The sequence below is a fragment of the Apteryx rowi genome, unplaced genomic scaffold (assembly GCF_003343035.1).
Source record: "Apteryx rowi isolate R43461 unplaced genomic scaffold, aptRow1 scaffold_2, whole genome shotgun sequence".
Classification (NCBI taxonomy): Eukaryota; Metazoa; Chordata; class Aves; order Apterygiformes; family Apterygidae; genus Apteryx; species Apteryx rowi.
The window spans coordinates 8,277,570-8,299,314 of record NW_020448307.1 but is presented as its reverse complement, the minus strand read 5'-3'; the positions used below and the strand labels follow the sequence as shown (position 1 = coordinate 8,299,314).

The 21,745-nt window shown below is 43.7% G+C and overlaps 1 protein-coding gene across 1 annotated transcript in view; it reads right to left on the bottom strand.

Moving 5' to 3' along the window:
• The window catches only part of ERGIC1 (endoplasmic reticulum-golgi intermediate compartment 1), a 59,999-nt gene continuing 38,254 nt past the window's right edge, over positions 1–21,745 (bottom strand). The window contains exons 4-10 of the mRNA XM_026063105.1: positions 20,422–20,516; positions 19,689–19,813; positions 16,877–16,981; positions 12,754–12,814; positions 11,488–11,588; positions 8,303–8,425; positions 1–2,097 (exon numbers count right to left, since the gene is read on the bottom strand). Of these exons, the coding sequence (XP_025918890.1) occupies positions 1,990–2,097; positions 8,303–8,425; positions 11,488–11,588; positions 12,754–12,814; positions 16,877–16,981; positions 19,689–19,813; positions 20,422–20,516 (718 nt within the window). The 3' untranslated portion in view covers positions 1–1,989. The remainder of the gene's footprint in view (positions 2,098–8,302; positions 8,426–11,487; positions 11,589–12,753; positions 12,815–16,876; positions 16,982–19,688; positions 19,814–20,421; positions 20,517–21,745) is intronic.

Below are 21,745 nucleotides of genomic sequence, written 5' to 3'. Positions count from 1 at the left end.
TCATTTTCAAGTTGATTTTTGTAAATGGAAAAATGTATAAAATCTATCCATACATTAACAGATACAGGAAGTTACACAATCCAGTTTACACCTAAAGTAATAGCAATCAGTCCATAATAAGAACAGGGAAAAATTCCAATGCTATGATTTGTCGGACGTCACTGTAGGGCAGAGAATGGGCAGAGGGGAGGGTTGTTGGCCTTTTTTTTTTCCCGTGTGTGTGTGTGTGTGCGCGTGTGTGTGCGTGTGTGTGTAAAACTGGCTACCTTCCCTACTTCAAAAGCAATGAGACAATTTCAACAGATATGTATCAGGAATACTTTTGAAATGCATCTGACTCTAGCATTAACACTGAATATTCAAAGATTCATTTCATTACAACATAAGGTTCGGATGCTTTTGCCTCCAGGAAAGGGCTAGGGACAGTAGGTATTATCCAAGAGAAATCCTGCACCCGTCTTCGAATTTCTAGCATTGAGAGAGTTAAGGATTTTTATTTTATGATTTTCATCCATCCTGGAACACTTAATTTGTGTATCCTCAGCTCAGACATTTACAAAGCATGCAGAAACTGTTACTACTCAAGGAACATTTAGGAGGCTACGGAAAATGTGCTGGTGGGTCTTGGTCTAAGTTTTAGTGAACTTCTGTCTACCACCACAAGCCACACCTGGCAGTAGTTTTCCCCTCCACCTCCATTTACTGGAAACCTCAGAAAACAAGGCTTGAATGAACGAGCATGGAGGTTCAGGTACCATTTTAAGTAAAAAAACAAAGCAAAACAAAAGAGCTACTAGCAGGGGCCAGTTTGTGGGAACGCCTGCCCTGCTACTGGTGTACCTGCGGGTGAACAGTGTCAGTCTAGGGCTCAGAAATGAGGCCTGACTGAATTTTAAAGGAAAAGGTAGGCACCTTACACCCTGAAAAGACAGGCATCCTGTGTTTTACAGGTGTATTCAATGTACACACACAAAGCAAGACAGTAAGCTGTGCTCATCCACCCAGAAGACTGCAGCATTTTTCTGAACACATAGACTGGACAACCCCTTTTCAAAATAACAGCAATAATAATAATAATAATAATAATAATAAAACAGAAGTGGAGATTCCAGACTGCTGGGTGGTCCGTGTTTGAAAAAAAGGAGGATAAAGAATAAAAGCTAACACTGTAAAGACTACTATTCCCCTTCAAAGCAAAGGCCACATAAAACTGTGTTGCTCAGTTTGGTTTTTACTTCATGCCACCTGTAAACACAAGACTGGATATTCAGTTTCCGGGAAGAAATGAAGCCACTTTTACATCCAGAGTAAAAGAAAGGCCCTCCTCTGCCTGGATTACACATTATCCAGGAAAAGGTAGCTGGGGGAAGGCTTCCTCTTCTCATTCGCTCATTAGAAAGGTCATATGCGAACAAAAGAGCTTTCAATAAAAGCACAACACATTCCTTGATGTTATTTCTGCCCTCTGTCTCTCAAGTCTGCTACGGGGACTAACACTTTCCATTCCTCACCAACAGATACATCACCTTTTTGGCACCACGGATGGAATTTCTTCCTAATGTATAATTTTGCCCTATACAAAAGTCGATTGTCTAATTATGCAATTCCAACAGAATTCCACAAAGTGCCACAAGACAACTTAACCCTTTGCAATCTTCTAGCTAGTTTGTACAACACTGCCACAGGAACCTCCCAGAAAACAGACCGTTAACCTTATTTAGATCCCATAGTGTCTTTCATATCAGCCATTGCAACCTCTCTTTCTGGGGGAGAGAATTGAAATCCAAGCCCTGATTCCATTGATTTTTGACTCTCAGAGCTCTGAAAATGCATGGAGATTTCTCTGATTTGTTGAAGAGGTCTTCACTGAACAGCCTGATTAGAAAAAATTTACTGATTCAATCAAATAGAAAAGAAAAAACAAAACAGGTAGCGGTAGATTTCTCGATCTTTGCTCCTGTCCTTGGAGACTAGGGTAGAGTTTTGCTGCTACTGCATTTTTCCCAACTGGATCTTCTTCCAGGCTTCCGACGCTGTGAAAATGCAGGAATCAAGGATCCCAGCTACAGTAAATGTTCCTCCAATGATGGCACATATCTGAAAGAGGAAACAAGTTTGTCACAGATGAGACAGACTGCTACACAGCTTGAAACCGAGAGGAAAGATAATTCCTACTGCTAGGACTGAATAACAGTACTGGGGGAACTGAGGGTAAGGGAGGTAATTACATGACAACCGCATCCAGGAAAACCATTCCCTGTACAGTAGAGCACCTTAGTGCTACCCTGAGCCCATTCCTGCYCATTCCACCTTAGGACGGTATCGCTAAGCTACCCTCCAGGCTGCTCCAAGATGACACTAAATTCACTCTTCGACACTCGCCAGAGGGAACAGGGCTGTTGCTTCAAGGATGGGAAGGGTTGTGGCGGAGCAAGCCTTCTGCTGCTGCACCTGGCAAATGCATTTGCTGTTGGGGAAAGGCAGCCCCTCCTAGCTGCAGCCCAGCTTCACCTGAGCAAACAGCGCAGTGTTTGGTTACTCGAGCAACTTTTTCCTCATTTGGGTGCGCGTGGGGAGGGGGCATGGAGAGGAGGTGGCAGGCTGGATAGAAAACCACACCAGCTGAAGCACTCTGTTTAGGTTATCGTAGCAAAAGCTTGTTACCCTCAAACGCTCCATGGACACAATGCCAAAGAGTGGAAAAGATCTGCCCTATCATAAATCCCAACTCTTAAGAGTCTCCAGCACAAATGCACTTTCTTTCGAGGCTAAATTCCACCTACTAAAGCCTTCTAAAAGCTCTGTGTTGCTCATGTCTTCCTACTACTGTTTTCTGTTATAAATATCATAGCCTTGTAGTCTTTTCCCCATTTTACAGGATACAACATTTGCAAACAGGCAAAAGGCACTTAAAAAGCGTGTTAAGGATAGTGACTAACCGAGAAGCGTAGCTACCAGTGACACCTACAGCTAAGTCTGTCTAACACTTTCCATTACAAGGGCCATGTTCAGCTGCTTACAAAAGCACTGCCAACCTTTAACTGTTTGTGGGCTGAAGTTTTCCATGCAAGATATCTCGGGTAAAATTATTTAAACATCAGCAAAAACACGTAGTCATCTGCTAGAACAAAATTAGGGAAAAATTTAATCTCTTAATTAGCAGAACAGCTTACCTGGGTTCTCAAGCACTAGAAAAAACACAAAAGTATCCTGACAGGTCAAATCAGAGGTACCTTGGCTTGGAGCACCCAGAATTAGAGGGCAACAGTTTTGGACTTTGCATCCCATTGCTTCAAACCCCTTCTCTATGAAATGGGGATAATACCTGCCTTACCTCCCAGGGAAACTGTGGAGGAAAGCACAGCTGAAGCGTTCAGGGCTATGGCAATAGCCGTCTCGGAGGCCCCGTGGAAACGTACAGTTCTGCGCTCAGGACTGGGTTAATACAAACCACACRGCAGCAACAAGGTCGTAGTCACACACTGTCCGACGGGAGGACACAGGGCTCTGCTGCCCCACCCTGGGCACTGAGCAAGGCTGGGCTCATATGGAAAGTATGATCCACGAGCGTGTAACCTAATAATGTTTAGCAGCCAAGTTACAACTACACAGGACCTTGCATTTCCCAGCTCCCACATTCGTAACTGTGATGCTCTTTTAATGTAGTCTTTTACATGTCATTCACTGTGTCGGATTAGGTGGCTCCGAAAATAAGGGACGATGGGTCAGCGAGGAGGGGACAAGACACAGAGCTCATCTCCCGCGAAGGGCCTGCCCAGGAAAAAGGGGGATTTTGCTGTGAGCTAGAAGCCACAAGAAGGAGGGGAACTCAAAACCAGTAAGCCAACGTAGCGGGGGATCAGGGGACTGCAAAACAGCTAACGCAGAAGGGAACCAGTGCCACGCTGCATCTACTGTGCCCCATCTCTTCACCCAGCCACCACTATACCCCACGGGCAAAGTTACGGAGCAAAGAGCAGCGCAGGAGCAGCAGCGTCAGGTTCGGCAGGGAGCGAGCAGTGGCAAAAGAACAAACAGCTCATTACCGGTGAGGGAAGGCAGTAAGAAATAAATCACTCGTTTGCACGCGTGTTTATAAGTGGGATATCTGTGCTCTCTGAGCTCAGTGAACAGATGCAACAGAGAGAGCACRGCAAGGTAAACATAACCATTGCAGGACAGTTAGCATTTCAGCAAATAAAAGGTTTAGAAACCAGAGCACCTGCCTGAGGCAAAGTTTGTATTTTTAGGGAGCAAGTCCAGCTCCTGCCCTCTGTGCCCTCCTTCACCCCCCCCATCCCCACCCCCTATCCCTCCGGGCATGACGCAGGGCGACTTTTCAGGGAAAATGACAGCGATGGAGCTGGGTTATTTCAGTCCACAGCAGCTCAGCTGACAGGAGATTTTACACCGCAAACAACAGAAAACCGTCCAACGCTAAGATTTTGCATCATATGGTAGGAAAATCTGATTTCAATGCAGCAGTGCAAGGGGGGGGAGATAAAAAAACATATATTCATCTGCACAGCTCTGTACCGCTGAGGGCTTGTGACTCACGCACACCTGGCATTCGCTTGGAGCCTGCCTCCCGGCACGCACACGGCGCTCGGCCTCCTTGCGCCAAAGAAGGCGGCGCCGGGGCTGGTCTCCGGGTCAGCACAGAAGCTGCACCGTGACATTTCTGTATCATCACAGTTCTAACGTGCGTGGAGCATTGTTTCCTAGCAGCACTGAAGGAAACTAGGCATCGTGCACTTACTCGTAGTTCATCGAGTTTTATACTGGGAATCATCTGGGCTTGGCCCTGAGAGGTTACAGTTTGACTCAGGCCTAACCGTTAAAAGGAGAAAGGAAAAGGCATCTAGAAGAGTAAGAATCACAGCAGTGAGAGACCGTGTTACGGGGGGTACCCATGAGGGTTTTTAATAGGATATGATTATAGCAGCTGGGATGCAGGCTGAAGTCTCATGGCAAAAGAAACAGGGGATATGTAGGAGGACGGGAGGCTACAAGAAAGGCAAGAGTCACATATGTGACTGCAGATCTCTGGGGTGTCCTTGTAGTCAGATTTTAAGGACAGAGGGGACCACTAGGACCATCAGGTCTCAACTGCTGGCAGTGTAAGCAGCAAAACTTCACTCAGTGATGCCTGGCTGAGCTGCAGCGTGTCTCGTAGAGCAGCACTCTGTCCTGGTTTAGAAACTCCGGGAGACTGAATGTCTACTTCACCTGYTGGCAGCAGGTCCCATGGCTGAAATAATTCTCCCTTCAAGCATTTTTTTTTACATTATTTCTAGTTAATTCTTCTATTCTTTTCTTTGAATGCTTCAGCAGAACTTTGGCATGTTTTCTGTCTATTCTCCCCTTACAACCCCCAGACTGACCTCAGGATAAACCCCTTCTTTCACTTTGGTCACTTAAAGGAAATCATAACTTTTCAGTGGTGAAACTTTCCCCCGTGCTCCGTAACCTCGACCATGAGGCCATGAATGGCTTGTCTTTACTGGGAGATCTCTTGATTCCAAGCAGTATGGGTTAACAGACAAGAACTACTGCGTTTAACACTGTGCCAAGTCTCTGTGGTTAAGCCCAGGATCCATGGCAAATTCACAGTGTGGTGACAGGGGCAGCACCGACCTACAGCAATACAAAATCTTATTTAGGACTGTATTTTTTGAAGTGTGACATGTAAAGTAAAAATCTATCCGAAACCAATGCCTTTTGTCCTGCACAGGAAGCGTCTCTAGCGTGGTACGGAAAATGAGGATAACTTTTCATACCACAAAAAGCCAAGGAGCGGGCACGAGCTCGAGCGCTGGAACACACAGGGCAGTGGTTCAGATGAAAGCGGAAGACCATGCAACAGCGCGACGCCTGCCACTCTTGGCAGTGCTGAAATTTTGGAGGGCAAACTCAATACTAACAAGGAGCATCAGCTAATCTTTCCAGCAGCAGAATGAGATTCCTTTGGTCTCTGCTGAGCAGCCAGTACCCCTCCGCCACCTGATCTCTCCGCGTGGGATCGTCCCTCCTCAGGGTGCCCTTCCGTGCTGTTTCTCGACACGGACACTGCTTCCCCTGACAGACAGCTCCGCTCAGCCCCACGCTGGGTTACATCTCTAACCCTGCTCAAGTCTTTCACACCCACAGGATCTTCCCCCCACCCCTCGCAAGCCTCTGCGGATACATACAAATACCACAACGTTTTACTGACAGCCACATGGCACCCTGGTAAACAAGCTGCTCAATAAAAGGAGTAGCAGGTGGTCTCCCCCGACTTGTGGTTTTTAAATTAAGCAGCTGCTGTTCAGAAAAGCTGCTGCGTTTCCGAGGCCTGCCCTGTTTGCAGCGACTGCAGCTGCCCCACGCAGATAATCTCCGGCTAGAGCAGAGAGCCGCAGCCTCAGCACAGCGGTGATGATGGCTCACTGGTCTCCAGAGCAACAGTGATGCAAAAGGCCAAGCGGGAGATGCAGGAGGGGGCTAGAGCAGCGGAAAGGACAACAGAGCAGATCATGTCATCAAAACAGGGCAAGAAAACCTAGGGTGTAAGGTGTTTTAATGCCCAGCAGCCCCGCTCCCCTCCAACCTTTTCAATACTATCTTGAAAGCTGTAAAGATTGAAGTGTAGCACGTGCACAGCTAACGCTGCCCTGCTGTAAAATATTCTCAGCCTAAATAAATGCAACATGAGCAGGTCACCTGCATCCGGGCCAGGGGGTCCACACTGACAATGACAGTACAGTATCTACAAGAGGGACCTGCCTCTAAGCCAGCCATAACTGAAAAAGATCTGAGAAACCTGTGTTTGACACACTGCGTAACAGCTACCGCGGGTATCTTTGTCATCCGCACGTCTCCATAGGAAGAATGTTAAATTGAAATGGCCCCAAGTGAGCTGCTTGAGCACGGAGACATTTGTGAGACCAAACAAAATAGACAAAAATCAATTCTAAAACTCTCCTTCAGCCATCTAGCAGCCCGTGTGCACCTGGCTACCCCTWCAGACAGGACTGGGCAGAGCTGCAATCTCAGATCTGAAAGGTCATTGGGGTAACCTGGGAGGAAAGCCTCTCCTACGGACTCCTTATGCAAACTCTGAAGCACAGTATCACATTCGAGAAAGATGCTATTTATACCATCTTTATACAGCTGTTAATACCCCTATGATGGCATATCAGTAAATGAATGTTAGCAACAGACATGATAAAGCAATAATGTCAGCTATCGGTGATTTCCAAACACTCTTTCCCATTAAAAACATCTTTACATCCCCACCCCCAACAAGAAGCTTCAGAAATCTATGAGGGTGTATTCTTAGGGAAAGAAGTACAGGCAGCATGATATGCCAAATCATAAAATGCTGGTGTTCAACCTTTTTTAGGATCATGTTTTGAAACCAGAGAGACAGACTAAGAAGAGAAGAGCTTAAAACCACAACATTCAGATTTTGCTTTAAACCCCTTTGCCTTGGTATCTGTGTATCCTCGAGATCCTACACATCTCTGAAGTGAAAGGAACTTGATGTTTATCAGAAGCTGCAAAATCAAAATCCTTAAGTGCCGCATAGCCACACTGTTTATGTCACTTCCAATTAGAATATTCAAACAGTTTAAAAATCAAAATCCAAGGTCTTCATTCCAGCCAATTTATCAGTTACTCCACATTCTACCATGCCTCAATGGCACAACAGACTAGACTGTAGCTTAAACTTTAAGCCAACTCCCTCAACACACATTTTTTAAAGTTCTAGAAGATCTTGAAATAGCTCTTTGACTTACAAACAGTTTGGGCTTGATAGCTCAAAACACAGCTGGTCAGAAAAACACCTATGGAATTTGATAATGCCCTTCTCCTCTTCTATACAGGASTAGATGCTCAGAACTGGCAAAACCATATTAAACCAAACAGCCATACTGAGTTAAACAACTGCCCTGCAAGTGAGATCTCATCATTAGAGAGACAGTGTATTGCAGCCTGTTTTATTACAGACCACATCAGTTTTACTTCCAAGTTTCTGACATGCTGCAATTGTGCCCACCATGCATGGACAGATTTTTGCACTTCTAGAACAGGGTGCTTCTCCTTCTTCTAGTGCCCAACTGATAAATTAAACTGTCAGAGTATAGGACTTCCCAGTTACCTCACTTACATTTCAGTACAAGTGAGCAGATGTACTGCTTTACTTTCAATCCATGATCCCAATGCTCTGAAGCAGAAACGTACTTCTGGGCAAGAAGGGTCCAGAAGAGAAATGACAGAAGGCAGGAGAAGGGAGAGTTAGAGGCTTTGAGTAACTCACCGATGTGATAAACCTGTACAAAGGCTGTCGCCTCTCTGTGTATTTCACTGTGATGGGGCTCAAATCATAGCGGAACCAGATAGCTGGGATAATGCGGCCAGTGTGACTGTAGGCTACATACTCCTAGAAAAGAAAGTGAGGGAAAAAATGGCAGAAAGTGTGAGCAATCCCATTCCAGACAGAACATCTGCAATAACTTTGYGTCTATGAATCTGGTCCTTACTCCATGGTTCTGTATGCGAGACGTGATTATCATCAGGCTGAAAGAAGCAAAGAGCTAGTTCCTGTATGACTTTTTTTTCCCCTATCCTTATCAAACAGGAAAATAGGATCATCACAAYCTGATAACGATATAGCCTGGAACAACGAGTGATGCTGCTTTCTCTCACCTTCATCCAAAGCTACAAGCGTAAATAGATAAGGCTGTCATTGATTTCTCCATCGTAGATCTGCTTTATTTGAATACAAGGACTTTCTAAGTGGTTGCAGGTGAAGCTTTTGTCCTGTCAGTATGTAAATCACACACTGGGAAATTCATCAAAACAAACAGAATTTARTTTGCAAGAACCTGAGAATCTCTGCTTGCCCAGGCACTTGGAACAGGAAGCAGCATTTCCTGTGTGTGAGGCCCCTCTTCACATTGGGACCAGCAATGCAAATACTTTGCCCGCCCAGTGTGAATAATGTACAGACAAATTTAAGCCAGGTTTAAAAATCATGCTGAAAGCTAGAAGGAGACTGCATACATAAAAATATTGCAAAAGGTTATTCCAAGCTGGTTCAGGAGAGACATTTTTAAATTGTCTGCAATAATCTCCTTTAATCTATTTCCTTAACAGATACAGTGCAATGCATCAGTCACAGAACAGCATCCCAATAAGAGATACTGCATAATGCCAATACAAAACATACACTAATATCAACTTTAGAAGTCATATCTTTCTGAGCTGATATTTTGTCTGTGCTCTCAATAGAAATACATGTCAAGTTTCAAGGATCAAGACGTTTATCTTGACAGATGGAAGAAAAATCAAAGAAAAAAAAGCAGGCTGGGGACTCAGAAATCCAACAAGAGTCACCAGCACTTGCATGGCACACACTCTCTCTTTACTCAGCTGCTCTTCCCCTCTTTTATCCCTATGACAGGCCTGCCAACTCAGATGACCTCTTCCATTTTAGTTCTCCTTCAGGTAGAGGCAAGGGTAACCTCATCTACTTTGCAAAGATGAAGAAAGGACAAGCAATAGGACAAATRTGGGCATGATACAACTAAGACAACTTTAATCTCCATGCGCTCAGAGGGAGCCAGTGAAACAGCATCAGTCTCCTTCATCTATTTCATATAAATCCCAATCTTCTCTCTTTTTAAGTCCCCCCCCAAGGCTGGCAAAAGCCGCAGAATGGGGCTGCAACGCCTGGCCAGAATGCTTTCAGGGCTCTCACTGCAGAAGTCCTGCAGTGTTATCTGCAGACAGTGGCCATCTGGGGAAGGGAGGAAACAGAGGATCTAGGAGATAAAGGGGGAGAGGAGTCAGACAGTCCACACTTAAGACTCTCTTCGTCTCTTCACACCAGGCAATCTGTGCCAGACTATACCAATGGCTTCCGATCAGTATTGCAGTCAAGGACTAAAGCAGCAATAAGAAAATTTTTTTATTTTCAATGAGAAGAAAATGCAGAGGCAGCACTGCTTCCCTGCGCTTCAGTTTTGATAGACCTGACCTCAATTTTTCCTTCCTCTCCCCTTTTCCCCACCAGCAGTTCTGCTCTAATGAGTCAGTCTTGGCTGAATGCCCCAGTTTGCAACCATGTTCACAGAAGTATCAAAAGCAGTAGCTCCTGCTGCCTATTTTCCAAATTACTTTCAGAACTTGTGTCGCAAGAGACTTATCAGAACAGCAGTTGTGACATTAAACAGAACAAAAACATTGTAATCTGAATAGAGAGAGACATCCAAATCATTGGGACACACTGTACAAGTAAGCCCAAAAGTCACTAGACAGGAACACTAATCTCAGAACTAGCCCATGAGAGCACATGCTTGATTCTCAGTTATGGCAACCTAGCGGATATTACATATTATAAACAGACTCTGGACTTTCAACTAGAATCTGAGTGGCAAATTATTTTAAATTGAAATAGGGGCTTTACCTTAAAAAGTAAGGGTTTTTTTTTTAGTTCGATTACATTATTAAAATAAAAATATCTACACATTCAATGTGTATTAATTTAATAATTATAAAGTTACAATAACCATAAAAATTTACTGTCATGAACTAGGCATTGTGAAATAGTCAACCAGTACGTATTTGCTGCTGCAAGTTCAACGGCAGTCAAATGGCTTAGTATCTGAAACCAACACTTGTAAAATGCTAAAAACTTCAAAAAACAATATCTTTTTCTGCTAATTCAGAGAGTGTTATCTCCTTCATTTCTATTTATTTTGCTTGCTCAGTTTATTACTGGCTAATTTCTGAGTAAAAAAACCATAGTGAGAATTGGAAAAAAAAAACAAAAAACCCCCAGAAATTCTACCTGCTCTTCTGACACACTTTTTAAATGGTGATGTGAGAAGGTGAGATCTACTTGTTCTAAAATCTTGAAGAACATGAAAATCACAAAACACCGTTCTGCCCAGCCAGCTCAACCAGCTTCCTTAATTTCATAAGCTAACTTCAACTTGACATATTCTGATAACTTACTTCTTTCTTCTTACACACCCATCGCACTTAACACTGTTTAATTAATAAAACTGTGCGAGAGTGTTGTTTTGTACATTCAGTTGGATTCCAATTTCCATCCAAATGCACCTTGACRCAAATCACAAGAGCTTCTGCAGCACCTGAAAATCTTCCGTACAATTTATGGAGACCTAGACCAGTTAAACTGACATACGAGAAAGTCAGGAGTAAAAATACCATTCTCTAGAGGAAAAACAATACCACCATTGGCTCTGAAAAGCCCTCACAACCCAACCCTAGTTAAGGCAGCACCAGGAGCAGCAGGAAGGACTCTGAAGGGCTTCAGTTCCTCCTTCTCCCAGCAGAGGCTACTGCTCACCTACAAACGCACACACATGGCTGCGGAGCACAGGAGCTAGAGGGAGGAGGAATGGTGACTGAAGATCCTCCATGCATGCACTGGGCTGCAATGAGGAGCTTCTCCGAGAACCTCTACTTCTTTACCTTGTTTGCTACAGTATATTGGTATGAGTATCGCTGCTTGCCGCTCATGTCTTCGTACACTGTAGGGACTATCTTCAATATGTAATCGTGAGATGCAAGAGCTGTGGTCACAAAAGAAAAGGAAAACATAAGTTACAATTTAGAGAAAGGAATAGCASGTTATATGTTTCTGAGTAAATGTCCAAAATCAACTAAAAAGAGTAAGCTCACAGAAGAAGTACCTTCTCCTTCCTTACCTCAGGTTCTGTGATGCAGTGACAATTTTGCATCCTATTTATATGGCATTTATACAAAACTCTGCAAGGTACTTGGACACCACCAGAATCTGCCTATTCTAAGGCTTCTGTAGTACCAGGACACAAGGAGATGAGTTTGTATCATTTCACATTTCCTTACTGCTTGCATCTATAAATGATTAGCCCCACCAATACTACAAAAAGCTGTCCTGTTTAAAACGAGCACTAGCTGAAGTTAGAGCTGCAGCTCACTGCGCTGCTTTTGACAGAAAGAGCTGAAGCACCACAACCTGTGTAGTGCCATCTCCTCTATGCACTCTGCTTTGTTCCTTTCTCTTCTTTCTCCTTCTCTCACACCTGCTAAACAATTACTCTTTTTTTTTTTCATGATTAGAATGGTTTGGGCATTTTCATGTCTGTTGAAACAGTTCTAAAACAGTTCTTTGCAGCACCCAATGACATTTGACTCTTGGAAAAAAAAAATAAAATCTAGCATCAGGAACCACCATGAATATTCTATTCCAAGAAATGGACAAGATGGATATCCCTCAGGAACCTGAAGATTTGAAAGAAAAACTTAGCCAAATTGTAGCATGCACTGAAAGTTTCTTTCTGTGCAGCTGGTTGTGGAAAAGTGCAGTGAAAAAGTCTATCCTTCCAGACATAGGGTAGGAGATAAGGTAACAGCTAACTTGCAACGCGAGAACAAGAAAAAGCTCTCATGGTGGTGGCAGCAGCAAAGGGGAGCTATAGGAGTAGGATATGGATAAAAAAACCTCAGTAATTCTATACCAGAGGGTCACAGAAGAGCTGGAGACAACGTCCAGGTTGCAGAAAGGCTGCAAAGGATATTTTGGATTAAGATTTCTCTTCAGTAGTGGACAGAATGGAAATGTCAGTCAGTAATGTCTGGATCTCTTTGATGAATGGGGAAAATTAAAGATTTCTGGATACATCAGTGTTGCATTAATAGCACTGTTTTCCCTACTGCAGTGAGTGGCTAAAACCTGTAATCACCAAGAATACATACGATTTGAACTGAGTTTGTCTGCTCCCTCCAAGGCATTGAATGCTCCATGAATGTTCTGGACCTGGAAAGCATAAAAAGTACATGAACAAACTATGCTCTGACTCCGTAATCTTGACGTTTGCTTCCCTATTCTCTCCTGTAACAAAGAGTCCAGCCTGATTCAACCTTTCCAAAAACAAAGCCTCAACCCAGCAAAAGACGACTTCAAATCTTTCAATGACCATCAACGCTGGGGTTGGTTCCAAGTGAAAAAGTTGATTTCACAATGTTTTACACAATGTTTTACACAATGAAACTCAAAAAACACTCCAAAGCTAAAGGAGCTGCAGTTGAAAGATGCCAGTTAGGAAATATATCACAATGAAATTTCACAAGAGCTTTGCATAGTTAACTGTGAAAATTCATTTTCAGTCTCAAAGGAAAATAAATGGGAGCCAGATTCAGGTTAGAACTCAAAGTCCTCCTGCAAAGGGGGCTCATGTCAGAGCTGCTGGATTTCTACCACTTTATCTCATTATCCCATCCCTTACACTATGCACACTACGTCCTTGAAGATGGAAAGGACACCTGCCAACTCTGCCATTCATTCAGCTTTCCTTGCAGCTGGTTCCAGGCACGCAAGTATCTGTTTGCCCAGATCAACAGAATTTGATCCCATACCTTACACATACTATTTTCTTCTGGAGACTAGTGTCCACCAACAGAATAATCAATTTGTGAATCCTATAGACAGGGGAAACTCCACAGCAACAGCTGCAGATTAGGGTTTGCATCACTCACGTAAAATACAGAAAGGACAAATAACTCGACAACCTAGAAATTCCTGACCTTAAGCCAGACCACAGGGAAGTAGCGTTCTGCTTGGGTGTGTTCTGACTTTCACCTCATTAACAGGATGCTGCACAAGTAGCTACTTCCCAGACCCTCTCAACAGCTGATAGCATGTGGATGTATTTGTCTGATCCTAATGGCTGTTTTCCCATTCTGAATGCCACAGAGCAGATGATGGTCTGGAGGAAAAAGCAACTGAACCAGTTTCTCACCTGAGAAAGGAAATTCTAGAGAGACAAAATCATCAGCAAGTTCACCTAGCAAGGTGCTGGTAACAAGCATAGAGCAAAAGCAACAGCTGAGCTTTCTGCAGTGCCTTTCACACTGCTGACATCTCAAGGATTTTACAGAATAGCAACCATGTCAGAACTATCCATGCAGACTGCACATATTCTTTACTCAGCTATCATACACACATAGATGAGCACAGCAGAAAAGCTAACGAAGAAAGGGAAGCCACTGGACTGGGCTATAGTATTATGCTCCATTCTGGATGCAGCTCAGAAGTAAGCCCCTCATCACATACTTGGGCCAGAGATTTTAAGATCCACTCAAAATATGCTACTGTAAATATTTAAGTGACTGCTCAGCAAACAACTGATATATCTGTCCTGTGAGGTACTCTTGCTCTTTGCTCCCCAGCATCCACACTTACCTGGGCACGTGCAACCTTTTTCAGACTCTGCTTATATGTAAAAATTGTCTGCTCTTTATCTCTCTGCCCAATCAGGTTGCAAAGCAGTTGCAAGTTACAGGGCTTCCACACAGACAAAGCTACCACAGATCTCCACAACTGCCTGTTTCTATGTCATCAGATCCTTTGGTACATCTGCCTCTCTGGTCTTTGCAACATGGATGGCATTTGTAACTTCCAGCTTGATGTTTTACTCTGATTTTCCTTGTGGACTGTTCTGGACTCCCATTACAATACTTGCTGTCCCAAAACCGCTAATTAATCTCTGCTCTATGAAATGCACAGGTATGTTCCTGAGGGAACATACTTGCACCTGGTTAAGTATCTGGAGGGACTTCAACAAGCAATATGATTTTGGCCACAGTGACAAAATTACTTTGCAACAGAGAATTTAAGCAAGCTTGTTTAGCCAGATATTCTCAGGACTGTGCTGCAGTACCAAGGCCAAATCTAGTGCTTCAGTAGTGGTACTCAAATGAAAAGGAAGCTAATCAGAGGTCTAGTAGTGCCAATGCTTTATGCTCTTGCTAGAGGGACCTCAAAAAGATGCTTGCCAGGGCCTTGAGCACCCTAGGCTTTAACCTCCACGAAAGCATACAAAAGCATATAACTGAAAAGCCTGCTGGACTGCTCAGGCAGAGTCCAAAAGCAGGCCAAAATAACTTCCAGCCTTGCACCTAAGAAGGGAACACAAGTCTTCTCAAAAAGGTTTAAACTAAGATTATTCAACATGAAGATCTGGGATATTCAATGAGATCACTCAAGAGAATCCTACAATAAAAAACATGTTATATCCTACTTTCTGCATCTGTTTCTTTAGTGTGTAACCTGACACCCAATAACCTGATCAAGTTTGAATTTTGGTCCTGTCTGTGTTAAGGAAGACCTACAAAAAGTTTGCCACTAGTGTGCATGAATGACTGTTGAAGAACTGAAGCTTAAACAAGGCCAGACCAGATTTAAATCTCTGTTTCAAAAGGACTGTTTCTTCTGGAGACAACAGCATGTACCTTAGTGGATCATTCCAGTAGAGTGAGTAACAACCTACAAAAGAACAGAGTCCCAGCACATGACACAAGCGAATGAGACAAGCTCCTCAACCCCTTTATGAAATATGAGCATATATTACATCAAAGCAGGTGGGGGCAAAACAAAAGATTCAAAGGTGTATCAGATAGCTTTAAAGCTCTCCATAACCACTGTCTCTCTCCACTGTTTGCTGAGTCTCAATAGCACCTGTTTAGTGAATGCATCCTTCTTTAACTTGTGCTGTTGAGCCCCTGTTTGCCTACTGGATCAGCAGCTATATTCCACTCTTGCTCCACTCTTGTGTGTGGAGATGAGTAGTTGTTTTGGCCTTTGAAAGTACTAACAGAACTTGTCCAAATCATGAGTCAGCTACATGTGTACTAGACAGGTTTCTCACCACCAGCATGGAAGACACCTGCTATCAGAAACCTGCTCCTTTGCCCTGAACTGCCCAGGCTTCTCATCTCATTCATGCTGATTTGCACTTCAGCCACATTACTCAAAGACTCCATGATAAAACACTGGGAACACTACTCTACAGCACTGATTTCCCATGCAAACTACAGAACTCCCTATTAGCACTTACCTAATATTTTTCATAATTTCAGTGTGCTTTACAGACATTAAGCCAAGCCTATTTATATGCTAATATTTCAGCGTTCCCACACAAGGTATTTCCTAAAAGAAGCCGGGAGCAGAGTCAGAAGACTACAAAGCAATGCTTAGACTTGTTAGCATGAGAAAAGGTTTTTGGAAGTAGGTGTACAAGAAGCAGACTAATGAGACGTCTGCACTGAGAAATGAAGATTACAGAGAGACTATGGGTAAGCAATGTTTAGGGTGAGTCGCAAATTGGGTGCGCACATATGCAACTCCCACCTATGATGCCAGTTCCTTGGAAGTAGGCTAAAGTAGTGCTGTAATCTATCCTTATTGAGAAATCAGGAATTATTACATAACTTGCAACACCAGGTGTAACTCTATCCACAGGGCAAGTGCACATGTTCAACTTCTTCCCAGCAGGGAACTGGCAGTTCTGAGTCTAACCTGTGTCTCACAGAACAAATTTGGCTAATAGATGTCTGCTTTAGAAGTATGGTGAGGTGAATTATGAAGAACTTGACTGGTGCCATGGTAAAGACAGTAGAGAACACATTTTCCCTTAGTATAATTACTGTTCCTCGGCAAACACACTCACTTAAGATATGCTTGCAAAATTAATACTAAAAGCAGTACTGTACAGTATTTTACAGGCCCAGCAATCCTCATGACTATTCACAACATGAACACAGACACTTAGCTTTCCAAAAGCACTTTCCATTTCAGATGGAAATAGCAAAGTCAGTCTATGCCTGAACACTGTTCCTTCCTGATGTGGTGGCATGTGAAGAGACTGAGTGTACAATGCATAAATGCAAAGGATGGATTTGCTTATCCAGGCAGTTCTTTCCTATGTCCTCCAACACTGTACATGGCCCTTCCATAAAACTGATCAGAGTTTAGTACCAAAGTCGCTCTGGTTGCATTCAGTCCCCTACAGACAGGGAGCTTTCAGGGAAGAGAACTCACCTGCAACTTGTCCCCAAAGGAGAGCTTGTGGATGATGTGAGTCATGTCAGGATTCTGAGGCTGTGCAGTGGCACTGTGTGTTGACACGTGAAAGTTACCGGGGACCTAAAATTAGTCAAGACAAGGAAGACAGAATTTCACATTTTATCCCTCAAGGCATTGCTAGGTTCTGTGATATGAAGCGGAAATGCCCAGATCCATCCAGCCTGGCATGCTGTATCTATTTAGCAGTGGATAACCCCTGGCACATCAGCGAAAGGCTCTGAAATACCCTCCTGCACTTGTCCAACATCACCGTACCACACACAACATGGAGAGCAGTTACATCCCAGGTGTCCTTACATTGCTACTGCTGCTGACTATGGGGTGATGAGTGGACCACTCCCAGCCTCAGGGATTCCTAACGCTTAAGGCTATGTCTTTCATCCCCGTTAAAATAAGATTCATGCCTTTGGCAGGCAACGGTTGCTTAACATTTTCCTCCCACATCTCACACTTGTAAATGGGCCCACTGCTGCAGAACAACCTAAGAAAGCTGTGGATACGTTCTTATTGTAGCATTGGTCATGAGCAACCTTACGTTTGACAAGATTGTGGGTAAGAAGGAGACTTTTTTTGTTGTTTTTTTGGKTTTTTTTTAGTGTATAGGCTTCATATACAAACTAAACCRTATCTTCAGTTTCCAGCCCTGGAAATAACCCTTTTGAGTACAGGATTTTTTTTTTTTCTTTTTGACCGAGAGAAACACAAAGTCCTGAAAAATAAGGATTTCACCTAAGGACTCCAGTTGCCAAGACAGCAAATGAGCACTGATGTCATTTTGAGTGGATCACTCTGGCATGCGCATAATTTCAGGTCATTAGCCCTAAACCGTGAAGACTTTCAGCAGATTCAGCTCAACCACAGTTATGGAGGATRCAAGAAACTTTTCCTAGCAGGAAAAGGGCAGGAAATTAAACAGTCTTGATTTACAAACCCTTTGGCAGCACTGAAAAGCAATCTGGCACAGTCTAAGACAACAGTGGGAGGACTGTTATACAACTGGTGCCCACTGTCCTCTCTGCAGAGACACTTCACCAGCAGAACTGGCACGGGCCACATGTTGGTTACATATGCTTCCAGAAAAGCTAATTTAAATGACTTGAGGAACAGCTGGGTATTTTGGGAAACACTTTCAGGTGTGGATGTAAGCTGTGACATATGCAGGCTAAGTGAAGGGGGCAGCAGACTCTACAACAAGATCCACACAAAATCACCTCACTGCTGCCTTGTGCCTTCTCTCCAGGTTGGATGCCTTGCCAGGTACTGTCACCTACTCAGGCTCTAATCATTGCTCCTATCACTAACTTCATTCAGCCACCGACATCAACAGGAAGCTCAGCAGCTGTGAAGCTCTTTGCAGGATCAGTGCCTTCAAACAGAAGCTCTTCAGAGAAGGGACTGTCTCTGTATGTCTACGGAACACCACAGAAGAGGCTCCAACTGAGATCCTCAGTCAAGTTGCAAGGCAGGGTCCTGTTCCACCTTAGGTCATACAGAAGTCCATAAAATTTCTGCCAAGGGACTGAAGACTTTCACGTCAGCCATGAGAGGGTCAGGTTTTCAGAGCCAGAAGCCCTGTTAGGCCCCTTCCCTCTGACATTGGCCACAACCATTACATGGCACAACATAAAGAGTGGTCTTGAACAAACCAAGGGAACTTCTCACTGCCACATACAGCAAACCCCTGYTGAGTTGCCTTGGTGAGCAGAAAGCACCACACATACCAGGGGAAAAAACAAACAAACAAAAAACCCTAAGTATTTTAGCTCTGTGCTTCGGGGATTAGCAGAACAAGAACTACCTTTCAATGAGCCCTTTCCCAGACTTGTGGACTATCAGCTACCAGTAGTTTTGGTGGCTTAGAGGTGAGGAAAGAAATGTCCTCTTTTTAACTCCCTAATCCTTTCCATGCCACAGAATCAGCAAGAGGTTCTGTCTGTTATTTTTAGATGAAATTTACCATGACCTGGGAGAAAAAGAAGGAAGTAGGATTTTGTAGCCTGTGGTCCATGAGGAGGCGTGAATAAAGGGTGTGCCCTTCTTAGGACACCAGTGGGCCCCACCTCTGCCTCCCCCACCCCATCTAGTCATCTCTAGCATTACATAGCAAGATTATTCAATTTTTAACACACCCATCCCAGAGAGGAGCCTCCTCCAGGCCTGGATTTTCGTTCCTTGAGACAGAAGCAGAGCACCCCTACGAAGCATGCGCACAGGCCTTGTGTATGTATTCCAAACATCTTAACGGGGAGCCGTTTCTATTGGGCTGGCATCCTCTAGCAGGGAACATTCCTGTCATTCTGCGGCTCTTGGAACAAAAGAGGTTTGGATAGAGACGTTGCCAAAGACCTCTACACAGTGAGTCACATTTTGGAAGTGCAAAAGTTGTGACGAGTAAACGTAGAAGACACTCTGTACTCACAAGGAGTTCAAACAGTCCCCTAAACCTTAGGGCGGCTTCACTGAAAGTGACAGCACTGGTCAYAGGGCTACTCTCTGCTATTAAAGCAATGCTACCTGGATTATCTGTTCTGGAGAACGGTAAGAATGAGACTGATCTAACATGCTCTGTGTGGGTCCAGCTATGTAGCCTCCTCTCCGCACATTGTTCTGCAGCATTGAGAGAACCAAGCTCACCTACTGATTAGGGACACGCACGTATCCTCTGCAAGCTGAGACACTGTAACACAGATTTTCATGAGCATTTTACAAGTGGATATTGCTAGTACCTCTCCAGCCAGAACACTCACTCACTGTCATTCCTACTCACCTTGTTGATGCTGAAATGGCCCTCAAACCTGCAGCCATCCCCATTGTTGAGAGGTATTTTCATCGAGTTGTCAATATGACCCACTTCATGCCTTCCCATTTCATCCTGGATGTCTAGTCCAACTACTGCATGGGTGGAAGAGGAAAAGACAACAAAACAAAACAAAACCCAGATTGTATAGGAAAGGTATGTACAGCTTTTACTGGAAAAAAAAAAATCTACAACTTTTCCTGGCAATGAGTAAATTCACCTGTCAAATATTGTCACACCAGATCTTCAGAATGGATTTTATAACCAAACTTTTCAGACTGTTTATTTGACACAAATGTAATTCCTATATCCTGCCACGTGACTGCAAGCTCAATTTTAGAAAATCAAGGTAATCAAGGAAGGTGATTTGTAAAAGCCAACAAGTAGCTGGTCCATTCAGAGTTACAAATAAAACTTGGGAGATTTCTTGCTGCCAGACACAGAAAGGTTACTAAAAAAAAGGAAACAAGACTTAGAAAGAAGCCAGTGAGGAAGGTCAACCACTACAAAGAACTGCAGAGAGAGCTCAGGGTCAAGAAAACAGGAGTTCTGGCCTGAAACACAAAGCAATGGGGTATTGGCAAAGGCTGCAGCTACTTCATCTCCACGGTGTTACAGAAGAAGGGCCACTGCACCAATTCGGGTCTATTTCAATTATCACTTAACATATGATGAAAAATGAAGAGTGAAAGGGGATACTCACATTCACAATGCAGGCTTGGTAAACTGATGTTCAGATTCACTTCTATTTTCCCTCCACTGTCTTTGTCTGGGTCATCCACGTAGAGCTCGTTAACTCTGGAGGACAGAAGACCACAGGTGGGTTCATGCACACAGCTACTTTCCACAGAAAGAACTTGCAGGGGAAAGAAAAAATGAGTCTTTGAAGCACTGGGTTTGATTGCGTGACACTTGCTACCAAGAGTTACAGACTGAGAGCAGGAATTGTCCCCTCAATTGCATGGGGACAAACCACAATTTAATTTTACTCCTTGCTTGATAAGTGCAGTATATGGAGGCTCTAAACATCTCCTTTACACCAGAAAAAAAGAAAAATAAACCCTCCTAATTTACTGCCCCTCCAACCTGAGTCTCAATAGTGACACAAAACAAGAACCTGATGTTTAAGAGGTGACAGGCTAGTGTGCTAGCTTGCTGCATACCTGGGCTGTTACTCTTTTCAGGAAGGAGGAAAGCAAGTGCTCTTCTATAGCATAAATAGGGTTAGAGAAAGGCTACTCTCAGCTATCCTACAGGAAAAGTTGATCTGTGTAACTAACTGCCATCTGTTATCGCCACCCAGTTGACACAGCAGAAGCAAGGGTAGACGGTGTGGCAGGCTGTGGAGCATTAAGACTTGTGATTAACCATGCCAGGCTAGAAAGCTGCCTGAGCTTCTGCCATTTCTCTGCTTCCCATTGTTGGCGCTCCCTTTTTGGGTGCCAAGGCCTCCTCCCTCCTGCCCTTCTCCTCTACTTGTATCTCTCTCCTTAACATCTCATTTCAGTCTATGAACTGTTAACTAAAAACAGCAAATAAAATTGAAGAGAAGAGGACTTGAGCCAGGAAACAGATGGGATGAAACATCCTGGACAGCAGGATCTAATACACTGTGTAACAGTCTCCCGAAGAGTAATGCTGTTTATGGCACCCAGAGGGCTGGCACATATTTCACAGAAGACAAAATACAGATTAAAAAGTAAAAGGAATACAAGATTATAAATATTTATTGTTGGCACATACAATCCATTTGACACTTAAAATATAAACCAAAAAAAACACACCCCAAGCATAGCAGCATTAGCTAAGTGGTCCAGGGAAAACCACCACACTAAACCAAGAAGATGGTGAGATTACCTAACAGCTCTTTCTCTCTCAGTCCAACACTGTTCAGCCTCATCAAGTGAGAAAATTTGGCAATTTATTTCCCAGTAGGAGGGATCGAAAAGCRATGGGAACTTCTGTTCAGGCAAGCTCCATAAAACAGCCTTCACCAGTAAGAGCTTTGCATTACTTTTATTTAATGC